This window comes from Danio rerio, chromosome 25 (assembly GCF_049306965.1).
Source record: "Danio rerio strain Tuebingen ecotype United States chromosome 25, GRCz12tu, whole genome shotgun sequence".
Classification (NCBI taxonomy): domain Eukaryota; kingdom Metazoa; phylum Chordata; class Actinopteri; order Cypriniformes; family Danionidae; genus Danio; species Danio rerio.
The window spans coordinates 12,815,169-12,841,842 of NC_133200.1; the positions used below are offsets into that span (position 1 = coordinate 12,815,169).

The window sequence follows — 26,674 nt, forward strand, 5'->3', positions numbered from 1 at the left end:
CATCATCCTACAAAACACAGTCGCTGGTATAAGTCGGTTGATATCACACTTATTCACTAATAATGCTAAGTGCCAAGTTTCCCGCTGAAAAGTTTACACTTGCTTACCTTTCATGCCAAACTTTGAGCGTCTGCCATATTTGTTGATTAGCACAAACATAACGACGAGGAGAACGCAGGCGAAGCCAGCCAAGCCAACCGCAATCGACACCTAGAGAACGAGGAGAGACAACATTTAGTTTGAACTGAGAAACCCAAATGTAAAATGAGAACAGGATTTAAGATTGCAGTCAAGTTAGCGCTTAGCTTTAGCATGTTAGCAGTGTTACAGGATTATGTTTGGAATGCTAGCACATTGTTTACTGCCTAAAACTGTTTCTGCCAAGTAATTAAAAGACATTAATATGTGTGACACTGCTTAACATGGTAGGATAAAACAGCGTATGTCAGCCATTTTAGGAGTGAAAAATCTCCAAATAGTAGCTATGTGTAGCTATTTTGATTTATAATCAAAATGTCTGCAAAATATGTGATCATTTGTGGAATTCTGCTTACATAATTGGTTTTGAGAGTGAAATCAGTGAACAATTCATTATGGAATGTGCAACTTTCAACTAATTGTTATCTGATATTTTTGTATGAACAAACAGTACATATAAATCACAACAAAATTAATTACCTTGGATTAAATTTTTTACAAAGATATTAAATATATTTCATCATGTACAATGAAAAGCTGTTTTATTGTTTAAAAAAAAAATTCACAATATTATTAGCTAATTAGAGATTCCAGTTAGAGAAAACAAAACCACTGTAGATATTACGCTGTTTCCGGCTCATTAAATGTACTAGAATGGAAGGTCAAGTCAAGTGCATTGCATTGTGGGAAACAATATGCTTGGTTGCACATTCTGGCAAACATACCAGGTCATCTGGCTATTCTAAATATATATACATAGAGAAAATCACCAACCTGTTTACAATCTGCACACTGCAATAAACGTTCAAAAAACCCTTGAATACTTTAGAGATTTTAACAGATTTGTGTGTGTTGAGCATCAATTAAGACAATTTTAGCACCTGTTAGCGTTAACTGTGGGAAAAACTGGATTTTGAGCTTTTGTCAGCTAATTTCATCTTCCAGGTTTAAAATGATTTTTTGGGTGGGATCAAAAATCGGTGTTGCAGCGGAAAACTGCAAGTGGAGTGATGACGCGTCGGTTTCTCGTTATTATTCATAGCTGAGTTATCTTATCCTATGAGAAGAGCCTGCTTCCTAATTAATCATGAGAGCACGTTCTTTTCCGAAGGCAAGACAAACCTGCCAGTGCCAAGCAGTGAGACCCTATGTTGATGACGTCCACGGACCTACGAAAAACAATATTTAGCCGTTCATGAAGGGTAATATGCGTTTGTTTCTATGATCCACTGGGTTTGTTGCATGTTTTATCCCTCGATCCTGTCCAGGCCGATACAGCAAAGTTGTATGTGTGCAGCAAGCATTTTTGTCAGGAGTGCAGTATGAGAATCGGTGAATGGCTAACGTTGTATTTTATCAGTTGACTTTGTGCACATTTAGACACATCGCCGTGCTGCTGTGTTCACCTAAATCCTCCAGATTACCAGCAGGGCTAATGGTTGAAAAGATAGGGCAAGACACCTGCTGCACTGAGTTTGTATTCAGACCCTGGGAATTGAGGGAGAAGTCCTCATTTATAATGTTTATGTAAACATGATTATCTTTATATTGATATAAACTGTGGTTATGTGTATATGAAATTACGAATAACAAAATGTAGCAGGGCATTAAATTACTGTTCATTTCTTTGGACTTTAACTTTGTAAATTGTAAAATCATGGGTCTCCTCGTGGTTTGTGTCTTATTTTGTGAGCCGACTGACATCAGTTGTTTGCTGCCCTACTTCACCTCTGCTCTGCTGGCCACGCCCACTCCTGCCTCTGTTCGCAGAGCTCCACGCCCATTATGATGTTTTTTTATTATTCTGAAGTAGACTTGACCTGAAAGTGGGGGGTTTCCTTGCCCTTAATCATACTATCATGCTAACATTAGCCTTTCTGTCAGGTTTCAAAACTATTGAAAAAGTAACATTTTTACTTGGCATCACTTTACCTAATTATGCATTAAAGCTTTTTTGAGAAACAGTAGCCATGTTTTGATCCAAAAATGCTAATAAACCTTATGCGCAAAACTGGAATATTGCATAAAAGATGTGCGTATAAAGCTTCCAACAAGTCGAAGAGAACATAATCGTCACTTCCTGATTAACTGGCATCAAATATCAACAGTAAAAATGGAATTTACTGCAGTTGGAGATGCTGTGCGAATCTTTTCTTTATTTAATAAATGACTTGGGCCTCAGAGGACTATGTCGACTTTCAAAGAACACATGGTGGTGTTTTAAGGCATGAGATGCAGAGCACAGGCTCTCTTGACAGGTCTGAAGGTAATTAATAATATAACACTAATACTGAAATAATTAAGGCGTTTTAGAATGATCAAAACATCATATTTTACAATGTGCTCAACCTGCTGGTTTGTCCATTTACATACATTTTTATCATCACATACTCTCTTAGAACAAAAACATATGACTTTTTTTTTAAATGGGCATACTAGAATTTGTCCGGTAAAAGTGTTTCCATCGTAGTTTAAGCGCATCTTTCTTGAAGAATAAAACATTTTTAAAATTTATGCACATCTTGACGTTTCCATCAACCGATTTTTTATGCGCATTTCCAAAATGCACATAAAAATAGATGGATGGAAACGTAGCAAGTGAAGGAATGACACACGACAAGCTACTTTAAATGTATCAAATGAACATTTCTGTCTAATCTCATGCATCTCGAATAGGGTGGGGGAAAATGCAATTTTGTAGCGAATCTATGAAGCGTGTCTTGACTTGTTTATATGATTTGTATTGATGTTGATGCTGTAATCATGCGAGGTTTATGTAATTGGAGTCATAAGTTGCGTATGGCAGAAGCAGCTTTGATAAATTGCATGAAAATGGAAGGGCAAGGCATATAAAACAGGAGAAAAAGTAATAATTCAGGTTAGAGATAGTGGCAGAGCCAAGATACACTTCCTTGTGGGAAATACAAAGAGTACAGCTTATTATAGCATCTAAACGCTCAAGATAAAAACAAAATAAAGACAATAAGCAGTAAATCAAAGCAGTCGAAGTGCTGGAATAAAGCTATCTCAAGCTAAAAGCTTTTTCCCGTAATTAGGACCTCCAATTGAGGGCCCCGCTTTATTCTTTTGCAGTCGAGTCCCTATTAAAACCGTCAGATGAGAATATAATCTCTATCCAGTCAATTACAGCACATAGATGAACAAAAGTACTTTTTAAGCAGCTGTAAAACACACAGGCCACAAGGGAGCAGATCAGAGGTGCAATGTGAGACGGGGAAGAAAGGGAAAATTGGTTTAGAATAGTTTGTTTTCAACACCTCTACCATGTGTTCCTGGAAACAAGATGTTCAAGAAACCTCATTATAGCTCATATGGGTGCAAACAACACTCACGCCAAACGTGTCCTCTTCAGGCCGATGTGTCATGGTTGGAATAGCCGTCGGAGTTGGGCTCACTAAGAAACAAACAAAAGCACAAAGGAGAAGGAAAAATTACCAAATGGACACGTGATACTGAAATGTATTTTTTATTTTTATTTTTTGAGTTATTGACTTGACTTTGGGTTTTGAGCAAACTAGCAATTCTCAAAATTCTGCTTCAAGAGTTCAAACTTAGCTGATGATTGATTATAAAGCATGTTTGGCATCCCAAGAGAGCCCTGAGCTTTTAGGAACCTTTAGCCCTCGACTTCCTCCCATTTGCAAAGCGAGAGGGAGGTTTAGGCTCAAGTAGGTCTCAAGAACTCTCCTGACTTATTTATGACCAATGGCAGATTCGCCATAGAGAGATATACTGCTTACTAAGAGCTCATCTATGGTGCCACTTTGGTATGGTCAGTTTACTTATGTCTTGTGTCTTTGGACTGTGGGAAGAAACCCAGGAACCCAAAGAAAGCATGGGGAGAACATGCAAACTCCACACATAAATGTCTAATGGCCCAGTAAGGACTTTAACTGTTGCTGTGCAGTAACAGTGCTAACCACTAAGCTGCTGTGTCACCCAATCTAGAAAAAAAGGGAGGAGTAGATGTGGAAAGGTTTTTTTTTTTTTTTCAAGACGAAGATAACTGAGGTAAGAAACTGAGGTTATTTATAGTGAGTTAAGATTCATCTGATTTGTGAATCATCTGTTAGTTATTGCGGGACCAGCTGTGGTCAATCACAAACAGTATTAACAGTAAACTATTCACTAATGATACATGTGCACCGAAGCATTGTTTTAAGAGCCGAGTGTGTTTTTCAGCTGTTCTCAGAGGAAGAAGAGCATTTTTTTTTCGAATGAAAAACAGTATAGCGAGGCACTGGGTGTCCATTTTTACAATCAGTGCTTGGAGTTTCTTTAAAAAACGCTCATAGCTGAACGTTTTTGAAAGATCTCTGGGGTTTTCATCTGCGCAAAATATTTCAATGGACACATTCCTCATAATGGACAAGTGTAGTTATAAAAAGGCTTAAAATACATGTTTAAAGTAAGAAACAAACAAATCACACTATATTTATTATTTTTTTTACTAATTTAAATGGATTGAACATAAAACATTTACGTTGTCGCAAAAAGAGTGCAAGAAATGTGCTGTTTCAGTTCAACTTATGTATGTAGTTTGAACAAACAGCTAATGGCATGTTTTAAGTGTATGCACATTTCATGTCTATGGAAATTCTATGTCCATTTTAAGTCAGTTTCCCTCCATTTGCAAACTCAATCTATGCAGGTGTGATTAAAACCGACCCAATATTTTGTTTTTGTGTTTTTGTAGAGTTCAGATGCAAAAACATTGCCATCTGAAATTTCTTTGATATTAGGATTTTTTTGGGCTCCTGTGCGTAGGTTCAGTAACTTCACTTTTATGACAAAGAATGGGTTGTTTTCATTTCACTTAAAGTAAAAAAACTGATCATAAACCAAAAAGGCTGAGAAAAATGCTAATTTAGATGACAATTTCAGATGGCACTTGGAGGTTTTTTCATCTGAACTTTTCATGTTCACAATGAAGCACTATTTTAACGCATTAAACTCTAAGATGGAGACATTAGAGAAAACAATGTAACAGAGGCCAGCTAGTGAAGTGCTATGCAAGTAAACCTCACTCCTCTGATCTCAAAAGATGCTCTAACGACAGACGCTAGAGACCATAGGGTTTAGCCTCCTTGTTAAAGCAACTGACTCCCATACAAAGAATTACCGGTTCGATACCAGCTTAGCTCAGACTGGTTTGGTTGCAGTAGGAGCAGTGGGTTAGACATGGGGGCTTGTCCGGGATGGGTGTGAGGTTTAGGAGGGTGAGTTTTATGGAGGCCAGCTAGCAAAGTGCTATGCAGGTAAACCTCACTCCTTAGACCTCAAAAGGTGCTCTAGCGACAGATGCTAGTGGTCATAGTGTTTAGCCTCCTTGTTAGAGCCACTAGCTCCCATTCAAAGAAATGCCGGTTCAGTCCCAGCTCAGACTGGGTTAGGTGCAGTAGGACTATTGGGTTACACATGGAGGCTCGTCCGGAATGGAATGAGGTTTAGGGGGGTGTGTGTAATGGAGGCCAGCTAGAGAAGTGTGGTGCAGGTAAACCTCACTTCTCTGACCTCAAAAGGTGCTCTAGCGGCAGATGCTAGAAGCCATGGTCTTTAGCCTCCTTGTTAGAGCAACTGACTCCCATACAAAAAATTGCCAGTTAGAGATTTTGATAAGCCAGTTCATATCAAATGTAGTACCCACTGTAACTTGTTTTTTTCAGATGCAGGGTTTGAATTAAAAATTCAGCTACGCTTAATGTAAATGCAGGAAAGTGGCTTTTCAAGAAAAGCACCAGGCAACCTTGGTTTTAAGAGAACTATTGGGCATTATTCACTAAATATGTCTCGAGGCAAAGAATGTTTGATTAGACCTGTTAAGGACATTGCCATTTCGACAGTACGAGATTAAGCTGCCGCTATTATTCATGTAGTATTGAACAAAAGCCTTAGGCTGTTCTTATTTTTCTGTTTTTTAACTCCACACAGCACCCCTGTGCATGCCCTGATATTTCACACTACCACCATTAAACTTCATTCAGACTTCTGACAGAAACAATCTGTCATTCGTAAAGTTTCCACACATCAACTTTATTAAAGATGTTCAATTACGGTGGAGTTCATGAATGAAGCATTCTGAAGGTCTGTGACTGCCCTTGAGTCACAGATAAGTTTCTTGCGCAAAAAATATTTGATTTTCCCCGCATACTGACAGATATCGGTCACTATATGCCAAAAATACAAAACAGGTCTAATAACAGCATGACCAAATATGGCGGCCAGCCATCCGAAAATAAGGCCAAGGTAATTGTTTGGAGGACAGTTGTTTGTTCAGTGCACAGACTAAATTGGCTCTTTCTGAATCATTCTTTGTTTTATGATAAACAAAACTAATGAATAAGTAGGAAAAAAATGCATGCAGTCAATTAAAGAGAGGAACTCACCATAATCTGGGTAGTCTAGAGAGAAAAAGAGAAAAAAAAACAGACACACACATACAGTGGTATATAATTACCAGATAAGAATATGTCAAGATCAGCTCGAACACATTTTCAAATGTTAATATTCTATGATCAGCGTTTACCCTTCAGTGCATTCCTTCTGCAATTATGGTAATGTTCTTTTCGAAATTAGGCTGAGACAATAATTATGACATTTAACATGCAATTACACATTATATTGATGTGGAATCCTTTGGGTGCCATGCATCTATTGATCTATCCATCCATTCATCATGCAAGGCCCATCACACAGTAGCACATTTATGAGGTCATTTATAAAAGCTTGAAGTCTGAACATTGTTAGTTTGAAGCAGTTAAATGTTTAGCCAGTTATTTTATATGTGTAATGTAAGGCTTTTTAAAGGTTTCAGTTGCTAGCATGTTTTAGCAAATTGCTAACAAGTTTCAACATGTTCCTGTCAAGTTTATAACACTTGAAATAGTTGCTAGCATGTTATATGATATTTATGAAGTCGCTAACAGGTTTTAACACATTGCCAGGAAATGTATGGCATTTTATCAAGTTGCTTACATTTTTACAAAATGCTAGCACTTTTTGGCATTTTATTTGAGTTCCTAGCATGTTTAAGCAAAAATGTTAACCAGTTATAACATGTTGCTGGCAAGTGTGTAATATTTACCAAGTTGTTAGCATGTCATATTATGTTTTATGACATTGCTAACAGGTTTTAACACATTGCTAGAAAATGTACAGCATTTTATGAAGTTGCTAATGTTTTGACAAGTTGCTAGCATATTTATTCCAGTTCCTAGCATGTTTTAGTAAATTGCTAACCAGTTTTAACCTGTTGCTAACAAGTTTATAACATTTACCAAGTTGCCAGCCCATTACATGTTGTTTTACAAAGTTGCTAACCAACTTTAAAACATTGCTAGCAAATGTATGGAATTTTATTAAGATGCTAACATGCTTTAACACATTACTAGCAAATGTACAGCATTTTATGAAGTTACTAACATTTGAATAAGTTGCTAGCACATTTATTGAAGTTCCTAGCAAGCTTTAGTAAATTGCTAACAAGTTTTAACCGGTTGCTAATGAGTTTATAACATTTAACAAGCTCCTGGCATGTTTTATGCTATTTTATTTAGTTGCTAATATGTTTTAACATGTTGCTGGCAGGTTTATAACATTTACCAAGTTGCTAGCATGATATATGATATTTTATGAAGTTGCTAACAGGTTTTAACAAAATGCTAGCAAATCTATTGCATTTTATGAAGTTGCTAATGTTTTAGCAAGCTGCTAGCATATTTATTCCAGTTCCTAGCATGTTTTAGTAAATTGATAACCAGTTTTAACCTGTTGCTAGCAAGTTTATAACATTTTACTTGTTCCTAGCATGTTATATGGTATTTTATTAGGTTGCTAACATGTTGATAGCAAATTTACATTATTTTATCAAGTTGATAGCATGTTTATCAATTCGCTAGAATCAGTAATAATATAATTTTACTGCCGGCCAACTCATAATTGTTGTGATTGTTCTCCTGCTAAGCATATAGCTTAAATACTCAGTTGTTAACATCATTTAGCAAGTTCCAGTATTGTTTCTTGCATTTTAACAAGTTTATAGCTTTTTTTTTTATTATTTAAACTATTTATGAATGCTACAATAATACCTCAATCTGCTTCATTTATTTGTGATTATTCTGGAGTTTGATTGCTCAGTTACTAGCATGTTACAACTTTTCTAACATTTTAGCATGATGCTAACACATTTGAGATTCAGTGGCTAGCATGTACTAGTAAGCTACTGCAGCAATGTATTTCATTGCTTAATTCCTCCACCTTTATGTGTAATTTATATGTATTTGTCAGTTAATTAAATAGAAAATAACACTTTGTAATGTTTTATGTTGCTTTAACTAATTTAATAAGGTTTCAACTACATATTTTTAAGTTATACAAAGCTTAACTTGATCATTTTAGTAATTTTGATTAATGTAAGTTGAGACGATAAGAAAACAACAGTAACAATAAAAATTACGTACCTTCAAAAGGCGGGTGTAGAAAGTGGGCGTACACAGTTTTGACGGCCACGCCCAGATAGTTTCTGGCCTCCAGTGTGTAATTTCCATTGTTGTGTTGTGTAGGGTTTTTAAACAAGAGGCAACCCTCCAGATTGTCCTGATAGACCTCCATCTCTGGGTGGACGTACTCGGTCGCCTTGATCTCCTCACCCTTGAAGCTCCAGTGCAGGGTTGGCAGGGGATTGGCCCGTACCGTGAACATCATACATGTGTCGTGCCTCTTCTGCGGCTCCTCGAAGTTAATGATGGCAGGAGGGACTGCAAGAGAGAAACAAAAGAGTTTTTTGCTGCTTTGTTCCAACACACAGTGCCAGTCAAAGTATTAGAATCAGTACAATTTTTCTTATGTTTTATAAGAAGGTTATTCTGCTCACGAAGGCTCCATTTTTTAAATAGAAAATACTATAAAAACTTCTTAATTTTATTCAACACAACAAATTGTTCAAGAGTGAAAGTAAATATTTTTATAATGCGAAACAAATTGCAAAAAAGCTATTATTTAGAACTTGCAGAGAATTGATTTGGAATGGTCATTGCTAGAAGGGATAGAGCTGTGGCCAGAAATTGATGAGAACTATGTATTACCCATTAGTTGTATTTTATTAACATCTACCTGTAACACAACCATAAAAATAGTAAATATACAGAGTAATATTTATATTACAGAAATGTAAAAATATTAATTATTGTTAAACAGTGTCACAAAAATTATGCTATATTGATGCGAGTATCTCCGTCTGTATCCCTTCTAGAATTTACCTGTACTATGAGGCAAGAAAAAAAAAAGAGCACAGAAAATTGTAATAATCATTATTAGTGATTTTTTTACAAATATTATCTGATTTTACAAATGATTCAAAGATGATTCCTTGGATTTACTAAATGCTTTTAGGCATATTTTATTTTAAACAAACAGATTAAGTTAAATATTACTTAATTTAATTTATTTGTTTAAATTCAACTCATATAAATTATTTGCAACAGTTTTGCAGAACTATTTTTTGTCATCAGTACATCATCATATTATAATGATTTTGAAGGCAGGGAGAACATGCAAACTCCACACAGCAACGCCAACTGAGCCGAGGTTCGACCAAGCGACCTTCTTGCTGTGAGGCGACAGCACTACCTACTGCACCACTGCCTCGCCCTTGTTTTACTGTATGTTTAGTCAAGTAAACGCGGCCTTGTTGAGTTGAATTCCCTTCTTTTAAAACATTTTTAAAAATCGTACTGTACGTAATCGTACTGCGTAAATCCTTAAACCATATTTATGTGTGAGTAGGACATTGGGGGGTAGACAGCTTAATTATTGTATGTTCAATCCACTTAAATTTGTAAAAACAATTAAGTTATCTTAATCGATTTGTGCTGGGACAACATGAAGCAATTGTGTGAAACCCAGCATTTTTACAGTGAACACTCAAACAATTACGTTTGCTGTTTGCTCAAACTACTTAAGTCAGGCATGTCCAAAATCCTGCAATATTTAGTTCCAACCCCAATCAGACACACCTGGGCTAGCTAATCAATCTCTTACTAGGCTTTCTAGAAACATCCTTGCAGGTGAGTTGAGGCAAGTTGGAGCTAAAATCTGCAGGACACTGGCCCTCCAGGACGGAGTTTGAACACCTCTGACTTAAGTAAAATGAGTTGCAATAGCTAAAGTTTTTAGTTTTTTTGATCGGAAAACTATTTATTTTTTGTTCAATCCACTTAAATCAGTAAAAACTAATAAGTTAACCTAATTCCTTTATGTTGTGTCAACACAAATCCATTGTATGAACCCAGCATTATTTTTTTTTAAAGTTTATATCTCTTAGGTGGTCTGTTTGGATATTTGTTTGATCCGCTAAAATCCCAGGTTAACTGTCTGGCCGGCTCATCAGGCATTTGGATGAGCGGACTTTTCAAGGAACGAAGGCACGGCGCCAAACAAGTGCAATCCATAAACGTTTCCATCATGCTTTCCGCTCACCGGATGTTTGATGGCACAAAAGTCCACAATTATAATGCAGTAAACATGTCAAACATTGACATTAAACAATCGCGCCGAATCAAATCAGTAATTCACCACGACGTATCTGTTTCTGCTCCGACTGACAAACAGAGAGAGTCTGACTTCCTCTTATTTCCGCAGAATTTGCCGCTCTAAGCAAATCTCACACGGTCAATAGATATTGAGTGTGGGAAGAATCATGTTACATTGTTGTTGGCCAACAGCGTTCAGTATAAACGTAAACAGAGATGCAACACAGCCACCTCGCATTACTTTGTAACTGTATCTAGCTGACAGAAACAGTGCGGTCTAATAAGGAAGTCTTTAATTGCTTTGCTTTACTCCTAGTGTGTGGGAACAGCTGTTGTTAGATACTATGATACTGCATATTCTTAGTTCAATTTTTCGTTTTTCAACTCATTAAAGGCAAAACATCACAGACTTGAAAGAAGGTGCATTCACTATATTATGAGATACGTAAATTATGAAGTTATATGCAATCGTTTTAATTAATAATTGAACAGAACATTAAAATAAGTCTTTAATTTAATGAGATTTTACAGAATGTAATACAGACATATTTATACTCACTTTATTAGGTACACCTGTCTAGCTGCTGGTTAACGCAAATTTCTAATCAGCCAATCACATGGCAGCAGCTCAATGTTTTTAGGCATGTGGACATGGTCAAGACGATCTGCTGCAGCTCAAACCGAACATCAGAATGGGGAAGAAAGGTAATTTAAGCGACTCTGAATGTGGCATGGTTGTTGGTGCCAGACGGCCTGGTCTCAGTATTTTAGAAACTGCTTGTCTACTGGGATTTTCACGCACAGAGAATAGTGTGAGAAAGAGAAAATATCCAGTGAGCGGCAGATCTGTGGGCACAAATGTCTTGTTGATGCCAGAGGTCAGAAGAGAATGGCCTGACTGGTTCAAGTTGATAGAAAGGCAACAGTAACTCAAATAACCACTCGATACAACTGATTTAGCATCTCTGAACGCACAACACGTTCAACCTTGAGACGAATGAGCTACAGCAGCAGTAGACCACACCAGGTGCCACTCCCTCCAGCTAAGAACAAGAAACTGAGACTACAATTCGTACAGGCTCACCAAAATTGAACAATAGTAGATTGGAAAAACACTGCCTGGTCTGATGAATCTCGATTTCTGCTGTGACATTTGGATGGTAGGGTCAGAATTTGGCATCAACAACATGAAAGCATGGATCCATTCTGCCATGTATCAATGGTTCAGGCTGATGGTGGTGGTGTAATGGTGTGGGGGATATTTTCTTGGCACACTTTTAGCCCATTAATACCAATTGAACATTGTGCCAACACCACAGCCTACTTGAGTATAGTTACTGACCATGCCCATGCCTTTATAACCACAGTGTACCTATCTTCTAATGGCCATATCATAGAGTGAAAATCATCTCAGACTGGTTTCTTGAACATAACAATGAGTTCACTGTACTAGCACGGCCTCCAAAGTCACTAGATCTCAATCCAAAAGAGCACCTTTGGGATGTTGTGTAACGGGTACTATTAAGGTGTACCTAATAAAGTGGCCGGTAAATGTATATGTCATCCTTATTTGAGAAACATTTTTTTCTCAGTTTATTTTTGCGTTTGCTTAGTTGTTGTTTCTCATGGGTGGGATTTATTAGTTTGATTAGGGGCATTGTTTCATTTTTTGCCAATTTTCATGAGCAGCTTATTGCCTCAGGATTGTTATTTCTTTCATTTTCTTTTTCATTTGGGACATCATTTTTGCATGCTTTCCACTATGGGGGAAAAATAAATGTACATTTTTTTTCTTGTTGCTAAAAATTGCAACATACATCGATTTTTTTCTCTCCATATACATTACAAGACAAAAAAAAAACACATTTTAAGTTAACAGTAAACTGGAGAGTTACCACGTTTCTGATTCGCGAGTCCTCCTGACACACACACACACAGAAAATACAAGCACCTAACTCCAACCTTACTGCCACAAAGCAATCACACATAGCCCGAAACATGATAACATTGATAAATCTCTCTAATATTTCACTTACTGCCTTTTTGGTGTATGTGAAAAGTCTAGATGAAGAACAGCCAGTGCTCTCATAGATCAATAAACTACACAAATGACTTCTCTACAGCACATTATGTTGGGCAGAACCTTGAATTTTATAGGACTGTTTCTGGTGAACCAATTTCTCTTTCCATTTCCTAATCAATTTCATTAGGCTATTTTTTTCTGCAGTTTAAAGAATTTGATCTGACAAAGCAGTCTTTTATATACAAATGAGCAGTTTAGATTATGAATAATCGTAAAATAGTTCATTATTATGCAAAATGATATTTAAAATGTAGAGTGTGTTAATATCTGTGCCGCTAACATCACCAAATAAAACAATTCAAATACAATTACATGTAGATATTTTACAAGATGGTGATTCCATATGAATTTGTGTGATGTGATTAAAATGAGAACAATTTAAATCTGATAAAGACTTTTATGTGCATGTTAAGCTTGAACAATAGAAGATATGTTGATACCAAAAGGTGACCAATTTCACATCTTTTGTTGTTGTTGTTGTTGTAAAACTGAATTTTTTGCTTCCCAGAGTCACTTACATCAATACTTCTTACCAATGTAAAAGACTAATAATAATAATAATAATAATAATAATAATAATAATAAGAATAATAATAATAATAATAATAATAATAATAATAATAATAATAATAATAATAATAATAATAATAAAAAAAAATAAAAATAAAAATAATAAAAGTTAATCTTCTGGTTTCTTCCTTCCCTAAACACACAACTTTGCGTTCTAGTTCATTTGTGAAGCACCTTTCACAATAATTATTGTTCCAAAGCTGTTTTGCAAAAAATATATTAGTGAGTAAAATAATAACTAGCGTTATATAGCACAAACATCAGTGGTGATAAATACTGATATCCTGGCTAGCGATGTTATAAAGCTAAAGGTAAAAGCATATGCTTGGAAAATGAAATGGCATTTTCACCCTGTGTAAAAAAAAACAAAAGAAAAATGATGCTGTGACAGGAAAAATAAAAAAACGTGAGCAATTTACTTAACAAAACAACTATAAATTGTCATGACAGTGTGTTTATAGTGTCTGTTGTCAAACAGGTTCACAGAACATTGTCTCCCTCAGCCACTGGTCAGTTAATTTCACAGCCCAACCCATAGCTTACATAATTGACCAATTGCTATGCTTTTCACAGTAATTATTGTTCAAAAGCAGCTTTACAAATAACATAATAGTGAGTAAAATAATAATCAGTGTTAACGGCAGTGAAGATAAACACCAATAGCCTGGCTAGTGACGCTAACAGGCAAAATTTTGAAGTAAATGGTGAGAAAATGAGACTAAAACTAGCAAAAACAAGAGGTTTTGAGTAGATTTGTAGTAAAATAGTATGAAGGACATGTTCACGATAAACGCGACTAGCTTTCTAATGATGCAAACAGGCTAAAGTTAGTAGCAAATGCTCGGAAAATGAGAATAAATATAGTTAAAACAAGATGTTTAGAGTGGATTTGAAGTAAAATAGAGCATGTTCACCACCTTGTAAAAAAGGATAAAAGTAATAAGAATGAATGTTATGATAAAACCTGGAGATTAAAAACTAAGATTCAAGCACAAACCATGCTGCAGGAAAAAAAAAAGACCAATTCACTTCAAAAATAGCTACAAATTGTCATGACAGTGTTTAAATTTTCTGTTGTCAAGCAGGTTTCCAGAACACTCTCTCCCTCTGCCAATGGTCAGTTAATCTGATAGCCTTACCCATAGCTTTCATAAGTGACCGATTGCTGTGCTTTTCACAATAATCATTGTTCTACAACATATTAGTGAGTAAAACTAAAATAAGTGTTAAAGGCAGTGATGATAAATGCAACTAGCTTGGCTTGTGATGCTAACAGGCTAAAGTAGCAAATGCTCGGAAAATGAGAATAAATCTAGTTAAAACAAGATGTTTCGAGTGGATTTGCAGTAAAATATGACATGTTCACCCTTTGTAAAAAAAGGAATAAAGTAATAAAAATGAATGTTATGATAAAACCCGAAGATTAAAAATCAACTCAGTGAAGCTCCAAATAAACCATGCTGCGACAGGAAGAATGAATGAGATAAGAACTAACTCAACGAAGATTCAAGCACAAACCATGCTGCAGGAAAAAAAAAGACCAATTCACTGCATAAAATAGCTAAAAATTGTCATGACAGTGTGTTTAAAGCAGAGGTGGGCAAACTTGGTCCTGGAGGGCCGGTGTCCTGCACAGTTAGCTCAAACTCTAGTCAAACACACTTGCTTATAGATTTCTAGTGATCTTGAAGACACTGATTAGCTTGTTCAGGTGTGTTTGATTAGGGTTGGAGCTAAACTGTGCAGGACACCAGCCCTCCAGGGCCGAGTTTGCCCAACCCTGGTTTAAAGTGTCTGTTATCAAGCGGGTTTCCAGAACACTCTTATCCCGTCATTGATCAGGTAATCTCATAGCTCCGCCCATATATTACATAAGTGACCAATTCCTATGCTTATCACAATAATTATTGTTCCAAAGCATATTAGTGAGTAAAACTATAATCAGTGTGAAAGGCAGTGATGATAAATGCAACTAGCTTGGCTAGTGATGCAAACAGGCTAAAGTTAGTGGTTAATGCCTAGAAAATGAGGACAAATCTAGCAAAAATAAGATGTTTTGAGCGTATTTGCAACAAAAGAGGGCATGTTCACCCTTTGAAAAAAAAAGGGATAAAGTAATCAGAATGAATATTATGATAAAACCCGAAGATTAAAAATGAACTCAACGAAGATCCAAACACGAACAATGCCGCAGGACAAAATAACCAATTCAATGCATAAATAGCTTCAAATTGTCATGACAGAGTGCTTAGAGTGTCTGTAGTCAAACAGGTTTCCAGAACACTCTCTTCCTCTGTCACTGAACAGTTATCTCATAGCCCCATCCATAAGTGACCAATTGTCATGCCTTTCAAAATAACAATTGTTCTAAAACATATTACTGAGTAACACTATAATCAGTGTTAAAGGCAGTGAGGATAAACTCGACTAGCTTAGCTAGTTATGCTAACAGGCTAAAGTTAGTAGTGAATGTTTGGAAAATGAGAATAAATCTAGCAAAAATAAGATGTTTTGAGTGGATTTGCAGTAAAATATGGCATGTTCACCCTTTGTATAAAAAGAAGTAAAGTAATAAGAATGAATGTTATGATAAAACCCGAAGATTAAGAATCAACTCAATGGAAATCCAACACAAACCATGCTGTGTAAAAAAAGAAAAATTCACTGCATAAAATAACTACAAATTGTTATGACTGTTTAAAGTGTCTGTTGTCAAACAGGTTTCCAGAACACTCTCTCCCTCTGCCATTGGTCAGTAAATCTGACAGCCCCGCCCACAGCTGACCAACTGCTATATTGGGCTGGTTTTATTTCTCAAACAAACAGCAACATTTACCGTGTTTACACTTTTAAGAAAGATCTCCTGACTGACTTACAATCGCCGACACATTAGGCTTGAACAATAGGAAGTATTTTAATGTCAAAAAATATACACTTCACCTCTACCTTGTTGTAGCATCGATTCAGCATTTCCCAGAACATTTTCAATCAATAATACCTCTCCCCTCCCCCCACCTCAGTTCTGTTGATCTCCCTTCTCTAAACACCTGCCTTAAAAATAAAAGGCAATACAAATTAAGAAAGTGAGTCGGTAGCCGCGAGGCACAGTAGCAAGGGACGGTAACGAACTAAACAGGCAGACAAAAGTTCAGCGAGCTAGACAGAGGCAGCAAGGTAAAATTGGCACACACCAGAGGAAGTGAGGCTGAATATAAAGGTATTCAGACGGGCAAGAAAAGAGGCACTTACACTGCACTGAAAGCTGTATTGAGGCATTTGTCATCCCGACTATATTCTCTGCAATGCAGGTCAGCATGAAGCCGTTATCGTCCCGGCTGACGTTGACCAGAGTTAAGTTGATGGAGTGGACATTCGGTGGATATTGATTGGCCTGGAAGAAGAGGACACAATAGCTTCTGCAATCACAACCAAGCTCGCGCAGACTCAACAGATGGTTTACGGTGTACGCTAGTCATTGGGAGGCTCAACTGAGTCATTTAATACATCTAATTCAGGTAGACATCATATTTAATTTGACACAAATGAAATCAGGCTGGTACGGATAGATATACCGTCCATGAAATGTTGTCCTGCCGGTGAACTTAACAATAAAATATGCTTAAGCACCAGCTGATAGCTTTTAACCAGGTTTAAGCTGGTTTTCTTCTACCAAATATGTAACTTAGCCAAAAAAATACACATTTATTGTTAGTCAGCACTACATCTGATTCAGGTAGACATCATATTTAATTTGACACAAATGAAATCAGTCTGGCAGGGATAGATATACAGTCCATGTGAAATGTTGTACTGTCTTTGCACTCAATAAAATAGCTTAGACACCAGCTGACAGCTTTTAACTGGTTTAACTGGTTCAGACCTATTTCTTCTGCTACCTAATATGTAAATAAGCACATAAAAATGCACGTTTATTGTTAGTCATTACTACATTTAATTCAGACAAGACATCATATCCAAGTTGACACAAATGAGATCAGGCTGGTATGCATATAGACAAACAGTGCATGTAAAATGTTGTATGGTCTGTGCACTTAAAACAAAATTGCTTAAGCAACATATAAAAGCTTTTAACAGGTTTAAGCTGGTTGAGACCTATATTTTCTGCTACCAAGATGTAAATAAAACACATAAAACACACATTTATTGTTAGTCAGTACTAGTGCTGGGTGATGTTATTTACAAAGTAACTAGTTACTGTGATTAACCTGCTTTCCCACCGAAAAAGTAACAGATTACTTTTAATTTTTGGGTTATTTAATTGCAGTTACTTGTAATATATTTGCCTTATACTGTACATATACTGTACATCAACAATTATATATTTTGCAAAGTTTTTTTTTCTTAACTAAAGAACATTCATCATTCAAGACAACTAGATATGCTTAGGAAAATAATTAATTGGGAAAGTAGTTCATTACAATATGAGGTATAAATTCAGATTAACACAGAAATTGTAAATATATATTTATCTGTTATTCAGATATTTTGCATATTAGCTTTATGTATCAACAAAAAAATATTTGTCTGTTTAAATGTATGCTAATATGCTGTGTACAAAATATGGCATCATTTATTTAAAACACTTTGTGTTTTGATACATATATTATTATACATTAAGTGCTGAATTTTACTACATTGAGTTAGTATTGAGTTACTTTTCAGGCAAAGTAATTTACACAATATAATTGTAATTCATTACTTTTTTAATGTAACATAACCAACACTGGTCAGTACCACACAGTAAAGTACACCTTACTTGGTGTGTGTTAATGGAGTGTAGTCCACCAACTGTCCAATCCACTTCCGGTACTGGTATCCCTGATCCATTACAGGTGATCATGACCCTGTCACCTTCTGTCACTGTCAGGTTACTATGACTGACGCTGATTTCGGGAAAATCTGGAAATAAGAAATAGAGAACAAATAGAAGGTTATTCATGTTAACAGCATTGGCTCTGAAAAAAACAAGTCATTACAGGAGAAAAAAAAATGCATAAATTCGTAAAAATAAACATACACAGTAAAAAAATCTGTACATACACAGACTTTAAATTACAAAAATTTCCTTAAATTAAAATATCCGGTAAATTTCTATTATTTTGTGTTTGTTATTTTATGATAAATGTCTGTAATTTAACAGTCGTTATTTTACTTTTTAATAACGTAAAATATATATTTTTTTACAGTGTACATTACCGGTCAAAAGTTTGGGGTCAGTTTTTTTGTTTACTCTTAGATTTTTTTATAATAGTATAATTAAAGCCTATTGTTGCTGCTTTAATTTTTGACCTAGCATTAGTGTACTTAACTTCAGCAACTTCTTCAGTGCTATAAAATTGAAATGTATGGAAATAAATTGATCTACTTCTAAGAATAAAGAATCCTATAATAGTTTTTTATGAGCCTAATGTTACACCAAACTGCTAAATCTGGGCCTGTATTATTCAAACTTAATATCATTCTTGTTGATAAGTTTGTTAACAAATTAAAAAGAATGAGCTTCAAAGTTTTAAAGATATGCATAAGTATTATATTACCATTAAACTATACTGGGGTGCATTTCCTAAGCAAGGACATAACAAGCGGCTGAACTATCATAGTACGATGCATCGTTTGGGAAAAGAACAGCATAGTGACAAGTGCGACCTTAGTTGGCTAACAATGGTTTTCAGAAACACACCCCTGATTATATTTTAGTCAACGTCGTAGTCAATCAAAAATCTTATTCAATTCAGTCAACTAAAACTAGATTAAAACTACACTGTAAAAATTATCGGTTAATTAACTGTTTCTATATTGTGATTTACCATTATTTGCGGTTGTGAATTGCATTATGGGATGTTGATTTCTGCTCTGTCGACTTTTGATGTTGAAAATTCAACTCTACAGTTTAACAAAGTGATTTTATAGACATTTAGTAATTTGAAATAATATAATGTATAAGAATAAAATATGTAGACAAATAAGTCTGTAAAATAACAGAAAATGTACTGGCGGCTTAGTACAAGGTTTTTGTACCATAATATACAACACCAAACCAGACTATATATCACTTTAAACACTTTAAATGTTTATAAAAGTCAGTTATTTAAACTTTTCAAGGTTAAACATCGTTGGAAGAAAGATTAAGGTCTTATAATGCAATTCAAAAGCATTAATAATGGGGGAAAATAAAAACATTAATAAAAAAAAAAAAAAAAAAAAAAAAAGGAAAACTAATTATTTAGAATTTTTTACAGTATACAATGAATTCCTGAGACCAAAATATGACTAAAATATGGCTTAAATCTAAATCTGAATCAAGAAAGTCTCCAATACCGCATTGCGAGATGTTCATGAGCTGCAGAGGGATCTTGGAGTATCCGTTGAAGCAGAACAGCTGTTGGTTATGAAGTCCGGCTTCGCCTCGCTGCTGCCACAGCTGGATCCATCGGATATTGCAGCTGCAGTTAAACACCACTCCTTCCAGTTTCCTGTCACAAAACAATAGAGTTCTTAGCAAGGCCACACACAGACACACACATGCACACAATGCCAAGAAGGTCCATTTAAAGAACCAGCAGCAACCTAAGTGAAGGACACTGTTATCCTAAAAAAAAACATCAACTTCTCCAGCACCCATCAGTCAAGCGTGGCCCGAAGTGCTGCTGGCGTGGGTCCATTTTGCAGCCAGAGCGACTTTTGTGCCCAGGGCTTTGTGTACGAATGCTTTCTGGACAGCAGCCCTTTCCTGGCCACGTCTGTCCAGCTATTCGCAGTGCCAAATTCACCACTGATGCCCAAGGCGGGCAATCTGAGTGCCCGCAAATGAAGTCAAACAAAAACACGAGCTTCTGGATGTCATATAATATTCTGTTGCAGTCTACAATTAATTCTCGCAAAATGCTTAAGTAAAACAGCGTCAAGTAAATTAACTGGTGATTTTTAAACTGGATAAGTAGCTGGCGGCTCTAATTAGCAATTGGAAATCATTGTTGGATTAGCATGTCTATTTTCTGTTTCAATAGTACAAATAGTATTGTCCATCTTTCATTTCAGATATTTCAGCATTATTTATGCAAAATACATTGTGTATATGTGTGTGTTTTAAAGATGTGTATTGTGAAAAAGCTGACAAAATGGCTCTGATTTTACAACTGAGGCAACCCACCAACTTACTACAAAAATAGTTACACACTTAATAGATATGTGTTGAAATGATCTGTTATCAGACAGGTTTTTAATACATTCTCCCACTTGCTGTGTCCCGATTCGCATACTCATACTACTGTGGAATGTTGAGATCTCAGGACCATGTGATTTCCCTGATTGGATTCACCTGTGGACAGCTTAAATGTGACTCTTTAAAAGAGAGGTGCAGAAAAGAGACGTGAGCTCTGAGGTGGTGAGTTGTGGGTTTCGTTGGGTTGTCTCTCGGGGCTAATATGCCCTCATATGTAAGATAGTCGAATTAGGGGGGATAATTAATGTTTAGTTGACCAGTACCTCAGTCAAAGCCTCTCTCCTTGCGGAGTCATTTGTTGGGGTGAGTCATGGAATCCAGCCTGCCTTCTTTCCACATTTTACGAGTATCCTGGCCCCGCCCCCAGACTACAGATGGACGAATCCTATAGCAGGCCTGTGTGATCGTGGAAGTGCGCTATTCTGTTGAAGATGCTGGTGCCTTTCTACTCGGCTGGGTTTTAAAGGCTGTGTGGAGGGAAGTCTTTTTAAACCTGTATTTGTGTTTATGTCTATTGTATGTTGAGTGTGACGGCTATGTGTTTGAAAGGTGATTAGCGCGGGAAGCGAGTTAGGGGTAGATATGATTACAGGGGATGCGCCTTAATTTTGTGCTCAGTGTAGATTGAGGTGTTGGGTGCTATTCGAAACATTGTTGTAGTAATGTTTACCCACTGTGTGTAAAGGAATGGGCGTGATAATCGCGTGTAGCCTTTGACGTCTACATCTCTTGGCCTGGAACCTGCATTTAATTTGCCCGTCTTTAAAGTAAATAAAGCATTTCCTCTTTTGTACGTAACATTGTGTGTGGTGTTTTTCTGATGGACATCAATGTCAATAAGGTTTATTACACTACATTCTAAAAGTATGTACTTTTTTTGTGAAGAAAATGACATACTTTTAAACATGTAACGGAAGAGTTTGCAGACTTTGGGACATACTACTTCCTCATTAACGAATTGTTATGTTGCTGAGTTACATCCTCTGTCAATCATCTCACATCCACATTTCTTTCATATTTAATGACCTTCCTTATTGGAGATGCTAATCTGTCATTCAGTCTTTTATGCAGGGAAATCTCCTCAGGTCTTTGGATAATTATGCATTCAGTTAAAGTTCTTGTCTAAATACGTCTTTAAAGAAGTCCACGTTGTTGTTGCAGATAAATTATGACATGTAAAGCAAAATTTCAGCAAGACTTTAATTAGTAGTCATTTAAACATATTTACTGAAAGCTACAACAGCTACTTTTGCTACAACCATTATTACTACTACTCATACCGGTCAACATTGGGATGTGATTATAAGGGATATGCCCACCATAATTTCATTGTAAATAAACAGTTAAAGTGTCAGTAATATATTTTAAAATTATTATTAACAAAAGAAAAATAAATATATACATTAGCAGCAAATACATTAGCAAACAGTTCAGCTTAATAAAATTAATAGCTATTATAATGAAATAGAATCAGGCTATCAATCTCATTAGTCGTTTCTTCACTGTATTACTTTCTGATTATAGAGCAACGAATGAATCTCTCATTTTTTAGGATTTTTTTTTATTACATTAAATAAGAGGTATCACTTTAAAAATGCACACAAAGTTATAATGAAAACATTTGACTGCTTTCCTAACTTTTTATGCTCATTTAAGATGAAATTAGTTGTGTTTGGAAAAAAACCCCACCAAGATCGACATCCTTAACGTTATGTGTTATTATTATTAATTATGTGTGTATGTCTGTTTAAACACGCACTTAAAAGCCAGACTTTCTCTCCGCTTCAAATCGTGTGTACAGAATCCGTTTGGGAAACAGCATCTGTTTATCACTATGGAGCACGTGAGCTGACTGTCATGCACCATTATGTGACTGTTTTGAGGATTGTAAAGGATGGGCGAGGGCACTTGTAATCAAAAGGAAATGGAATCGTGCCGTTTTTAATATTTTAATATTTAATATAAGTTTTTTCATTCCTAAACAAAGGGAAAGCACAGAAGACTCAGGTTTTAGAGCAAGGGGTGACCCCTGGTGGTTCGGCTGGATGGGTTGCGTATAGGGAGGCTCGGCTGTTCAGAGAAAGACTGAAAATACGGGAGAAATACGGGAAAATACCTTTAGGGGATGATAGCGGGATATAACAGTAAAATACGGGAGAATCACAGGAAAAATAGGAGGGTTGACAGGTATGCTACTACTACTAACAGACATAACAGCCTGATCTCACGAGAAAACGTAAATATTTTTACGTTTTGTCAATTTAGTGGCTTATTCGTACGAATTCAAAGTAATTTGAAAATTTACGATTTTAAAAAGGAGGCGTCGCACCCAACCCCGCCCCTAAACCAACCGTCATTGGGTGATGAGCAAATCGTACTAAATTGAACGAATTAAATCGTTCATACGAATTAGCCACTAAATTAAAAATTACAAACTGCTGTGAGATTGCATTTAAAATAATATTATAGCATCTCTCTTTTATGCCTTGTATACTGACTACATAAACATTAGCATTTTTCTTCATATGCATGTGCAGTAGTCATATTTATTGCATATAAATGCCTCTGCATTTTGACCTGGAGTGATATGGCCTAATTTTAATTCAGTCATATGCATGTGGATGATACAGCCTCCACCAAAAACATTAGATGCTCAGGTTGGGACCTCATAGGCTCTAGCTTAAATTGTCGCCCACTGTGATGTGTCACAATGCATGACCCCAGCAGCTTGAATCTGTAGAGCACCCCGTCAGAACCGTATCCCATAGCTTAACCTTTCACTGGCACCATATAATGAACCTGAATGGGTCTGTCGGTCTACATCCAGGCCTAACGTTGAAGTCTGGCTCTGTCAGGCTATTTTATCCTAAGGCAAAGTGCTTTGCAACATTACAAGTGTACCGAGCTGCCCTCTACACTTCACTTGCACTCCTTGGTTTTAACCTTGCGTCTGCTGCCTTGCTTCACTCTTTCGACTGCAAATCATGTAATCAGCCAATCACATGAAAACAACACAATGCATTTAAGCATGTAGACATGGTAATAAGATCTGAAGAAGTTCAAGCTGAAGAAGAAAGGTGATTTAGATGTGGCAGGGTTTTGGTGCCAGATAAACTAGCCTGAGTATTTCAGAAGCTCCTGAGGCATATTGCACAAAGCCAGTTTGGGTAATACCCAGGAAAATTTTGAATTTAGTTTGAGCATTCTCTGAGTTTTCATTTTTAAAAATGGTGAGTTGATTTTCATTGGGTAACTTGGTAACTTAAGCTAGACCGCTATCCTGCTTCAGAGAAGATTTTATTCTGGGTTAGAGGCCGCAGATTCCAACTGGACTAATCAGCTGTGAGTTAAATGGCATATACCCTATACATACAGTGCATCCGGAAAGTATTCATAGCACTTTTTCCACATTTTTTATGTTACACCTTTATTCCAAAAAAGTTCCTCAAAATTCTACACACAATAATAATGACAATGTGAAAATGATTTTTTGAAATTGTTGCAAATTAATTAAAAATAAAAACCTGAAAAAACACATGTACATCAGTATACACAGCCTTTGCTCAATCCTTGGTTAATGGACCTTTGACAGCAATTCCAGCCTCAAGTCTTTTTGAATATGATGCCACAAGCTTGGCACCCCTGTCTTTGGGATTTTTTTGCCCATTTCTCTTTGAAGTACCTTTCAAGCTTAATCAGGTTGGATGGGAAGCGACAGTGTACAGCTATTTTCAGATCTCTCCAGAGATGTTTTTTTTTTTTTTTTAATTTGCAACAATTTCAAAAAATCTATTTTTTCAATTTGTCATTATGGGGTGTTGTGTGTAGAACTTTGAGGAAATTTATGAATTTAATCCATTTTGGAATAAGACTGTAACATAAAAAATGTGGAAAAAGTGAAGCGATATGAATACTTTTCAGATGCAACATACAATAATTTGTATAAATTGTGTACAATGTATGTTTAAATTAATTTTTATTTCTGATAACTTATTTATATTCTAACAGCATTAGACAGACTTTGTCATGTCTTGTGTGATTGGCTGCTTGCTGTCACATTGTCATGTGCAAGCATCCCAGAGTTAATCAGTAACCCTTGGGTTAAACCCTGAGTTAACAGAGAAAGTTTGTCAAGTGTTGTAAAAAATAAATAAATAAATAAATAAATAAACTGATCTGAGCCAGTTTGCATCTCTTTGGATTTGTCAATCCGAAACTAAACGAGTTTGTTCAACACATTGTGCAACAGGCTTCAGATACTTGGATTTTTACATGCAACAGTCAGTAAGTTTACAATGGATGTCCCAAGAAAACTTTTAACAAGTAGAAGTTTTGTATCTAAAATGTAATGGCTTGTTACAAACAAGATCCGCAGAAGAACATCTGTGATTACAACACATTAAACCTTGAAGCAGATGTGCTACAGCAGTGGAAGAACATACCAAAAAAAAAAAAAACAAAGAAAAAGAACAAAAGAAAATATTTATTTTTTATATTTAAAATTGGACATTAGACGATTGAACAGACGTTGTCATATTTGACGAGACTTGATTTCTGAAGGCAATGTGACGTCCATCTAAATAACTGCAAAGACAAGGCATGCCACTTGAATAGTTTTTAATGGTTAAAACTGCCCAAATGGCAGCTGAAGTGGTGGTCATTATTAAGGTCATTTGGGATCAGCAAACACGCTGGAATTTCAGACATAAGAAATATATCTACGTAAAGCTTGACATCTCTACTTTAAAACAAACCAACTACATTTGAAAACCACGTTCTTTCTTTTTGTAATCTACATGAAACAAACACGAGGTGCAGTTCTTCATAAATTCCCGCTTACAACATTAAAACACAAATCGCATAATGGAAAACCCTTTTGCACCCACAAATTGTAAACCTGATGTACCTAATAAAGTGGCCGGTGTGAGTTCTTTTCTCAACTGCCATTAAATCAGGATTATGTTGCTTTCATCAGCCTCCTTAATTTGAAAGTGTTTCCATGGCGAGCATTAGTTCAGTTGCTACCTATGGACTAACTCATCTACAATGCATAGCTGACATTTACCCAGCATGTCTTGAGAGCTCCCTGAACATACGCTAACGGTCCTCTGATTATTTATGTATAAATTCTGCTCGTGTTTTGCACGCTACTGTATGCGAATGAACAATTTATGATGAAGAATGAACGAAGCATTTTTTTTTAGAGTGCTTTTGAATTGATTCATATTATAAAGACTCAATTATACTCTCAGTCTTTCCTAGGAAGCAAACTGCTGTTTGTCACCTTGACTGCCGTGACGCTTTTCATTAAGGCATGAGATGTGTGTATATTCCCATTTATTTATCAGTATGCGCATCCCCCGACCTACCGTTCAATGCTCCAGCGGATTTATTCAATGGTGTCCCCTCGTTTGGCTATGTGCGGGTACAGAAGTGCATGCATAATGCATGGCTGCTATGCGGATGTACGTTAGACCGTGTTATTTGGGCAGTTTTTAAGCACCCAGGCTCAATGCATCAACGTCCCCTGTGTTTTCCCCTCTTTCTTCCACAGCGAGCAATCGCCTTGACCTTTTCAAAGGTTAATTTGATGTTTTATTCAAGTTTGCAAGGTATGAAAATAGTTAAGCGCTCACTAGCTGTGAATTAGCTCTTGTAATAAGAGCACGATAACTTTCCCTGCGTAGCAAAATAGCATAGATTAGCTTAATGTCAGCTAGTCCCACTGAAAAAACAACTATAAACCAGTATGACTAGCTGGTTAACTAGTCTCTTACCTTGACCAAAATCAGTTAGGCAGGTTTGTTAGCATGGGTCACCAACCCTGTTCCTGGAGAGCTATCTTTCTGCAGAATTTAGTCCCAACCCTGATCAAACACACCTGAACCAATTAATAGGACCTAAAGCAGCACTTGATAATTACAAACAGGTGTGTTCGGTCAGGGTTGCAACTGAAATCTGCAGGAAGGTAGCTCTCCAGAAACAGGGTTGGTGACCCCTAGGTTTATATCATAGGTCTCGAACTGGATT

At 36.2% G+C, this 26,674-nt stretch overlaps 1 protein-coding gene across 9 annotated transcripts in view; it reads right to left on the reverse strand.

The window, feature by feature from the left end:
- The window catches only part of ntrk3a (neurotrophic tyrosine kinase, receptor, type 3a), a 441,878-nt gene that overhangs the window by 186,714 nt on the left and 228,490 nt on the right, over nt 1-26,674 (reverse strand). For 5 of the 9 annotated variants that reach the window (XM_073942233.1, XM_073942235.1, XM_073942232.1 and 2 more), the window contains 6 exons: nt 19,741-19,895; nt 18,179-18,321; nt 16,651-16,792; nt 8,663-8,975; nt 3,552-3,613; nt 108-210 (listed from right to left, as the gene is read on the reverse strand). In XM_073942233.1, coding sequence (XP_073798334.1) covers nt 108-210; nt 3,552-3,613; nt 8,663-8,765 — 268 coding nt within the window. In that variant the 5' untranslated portion in view covers nt 8,766-8,975; nt 16,651-16,792; nt 18,179-18,321; nt 19,741-19,895. Of the gene's footprint in view, nt 1-107; nt 211-3,551; nt 3,614-6,605; nt 6,621-8,662; nt 8,976-16,650; nt 16,793-18,178; nt 18,322-19,740; nt 19,896-26,674 lie in introns of all 9 variants that reach the window. The other 4 variants (XM_073942230.1, XM_073942229.1, XM_068217405.2 and 1 more) reach the window with 1 other exon arrangement.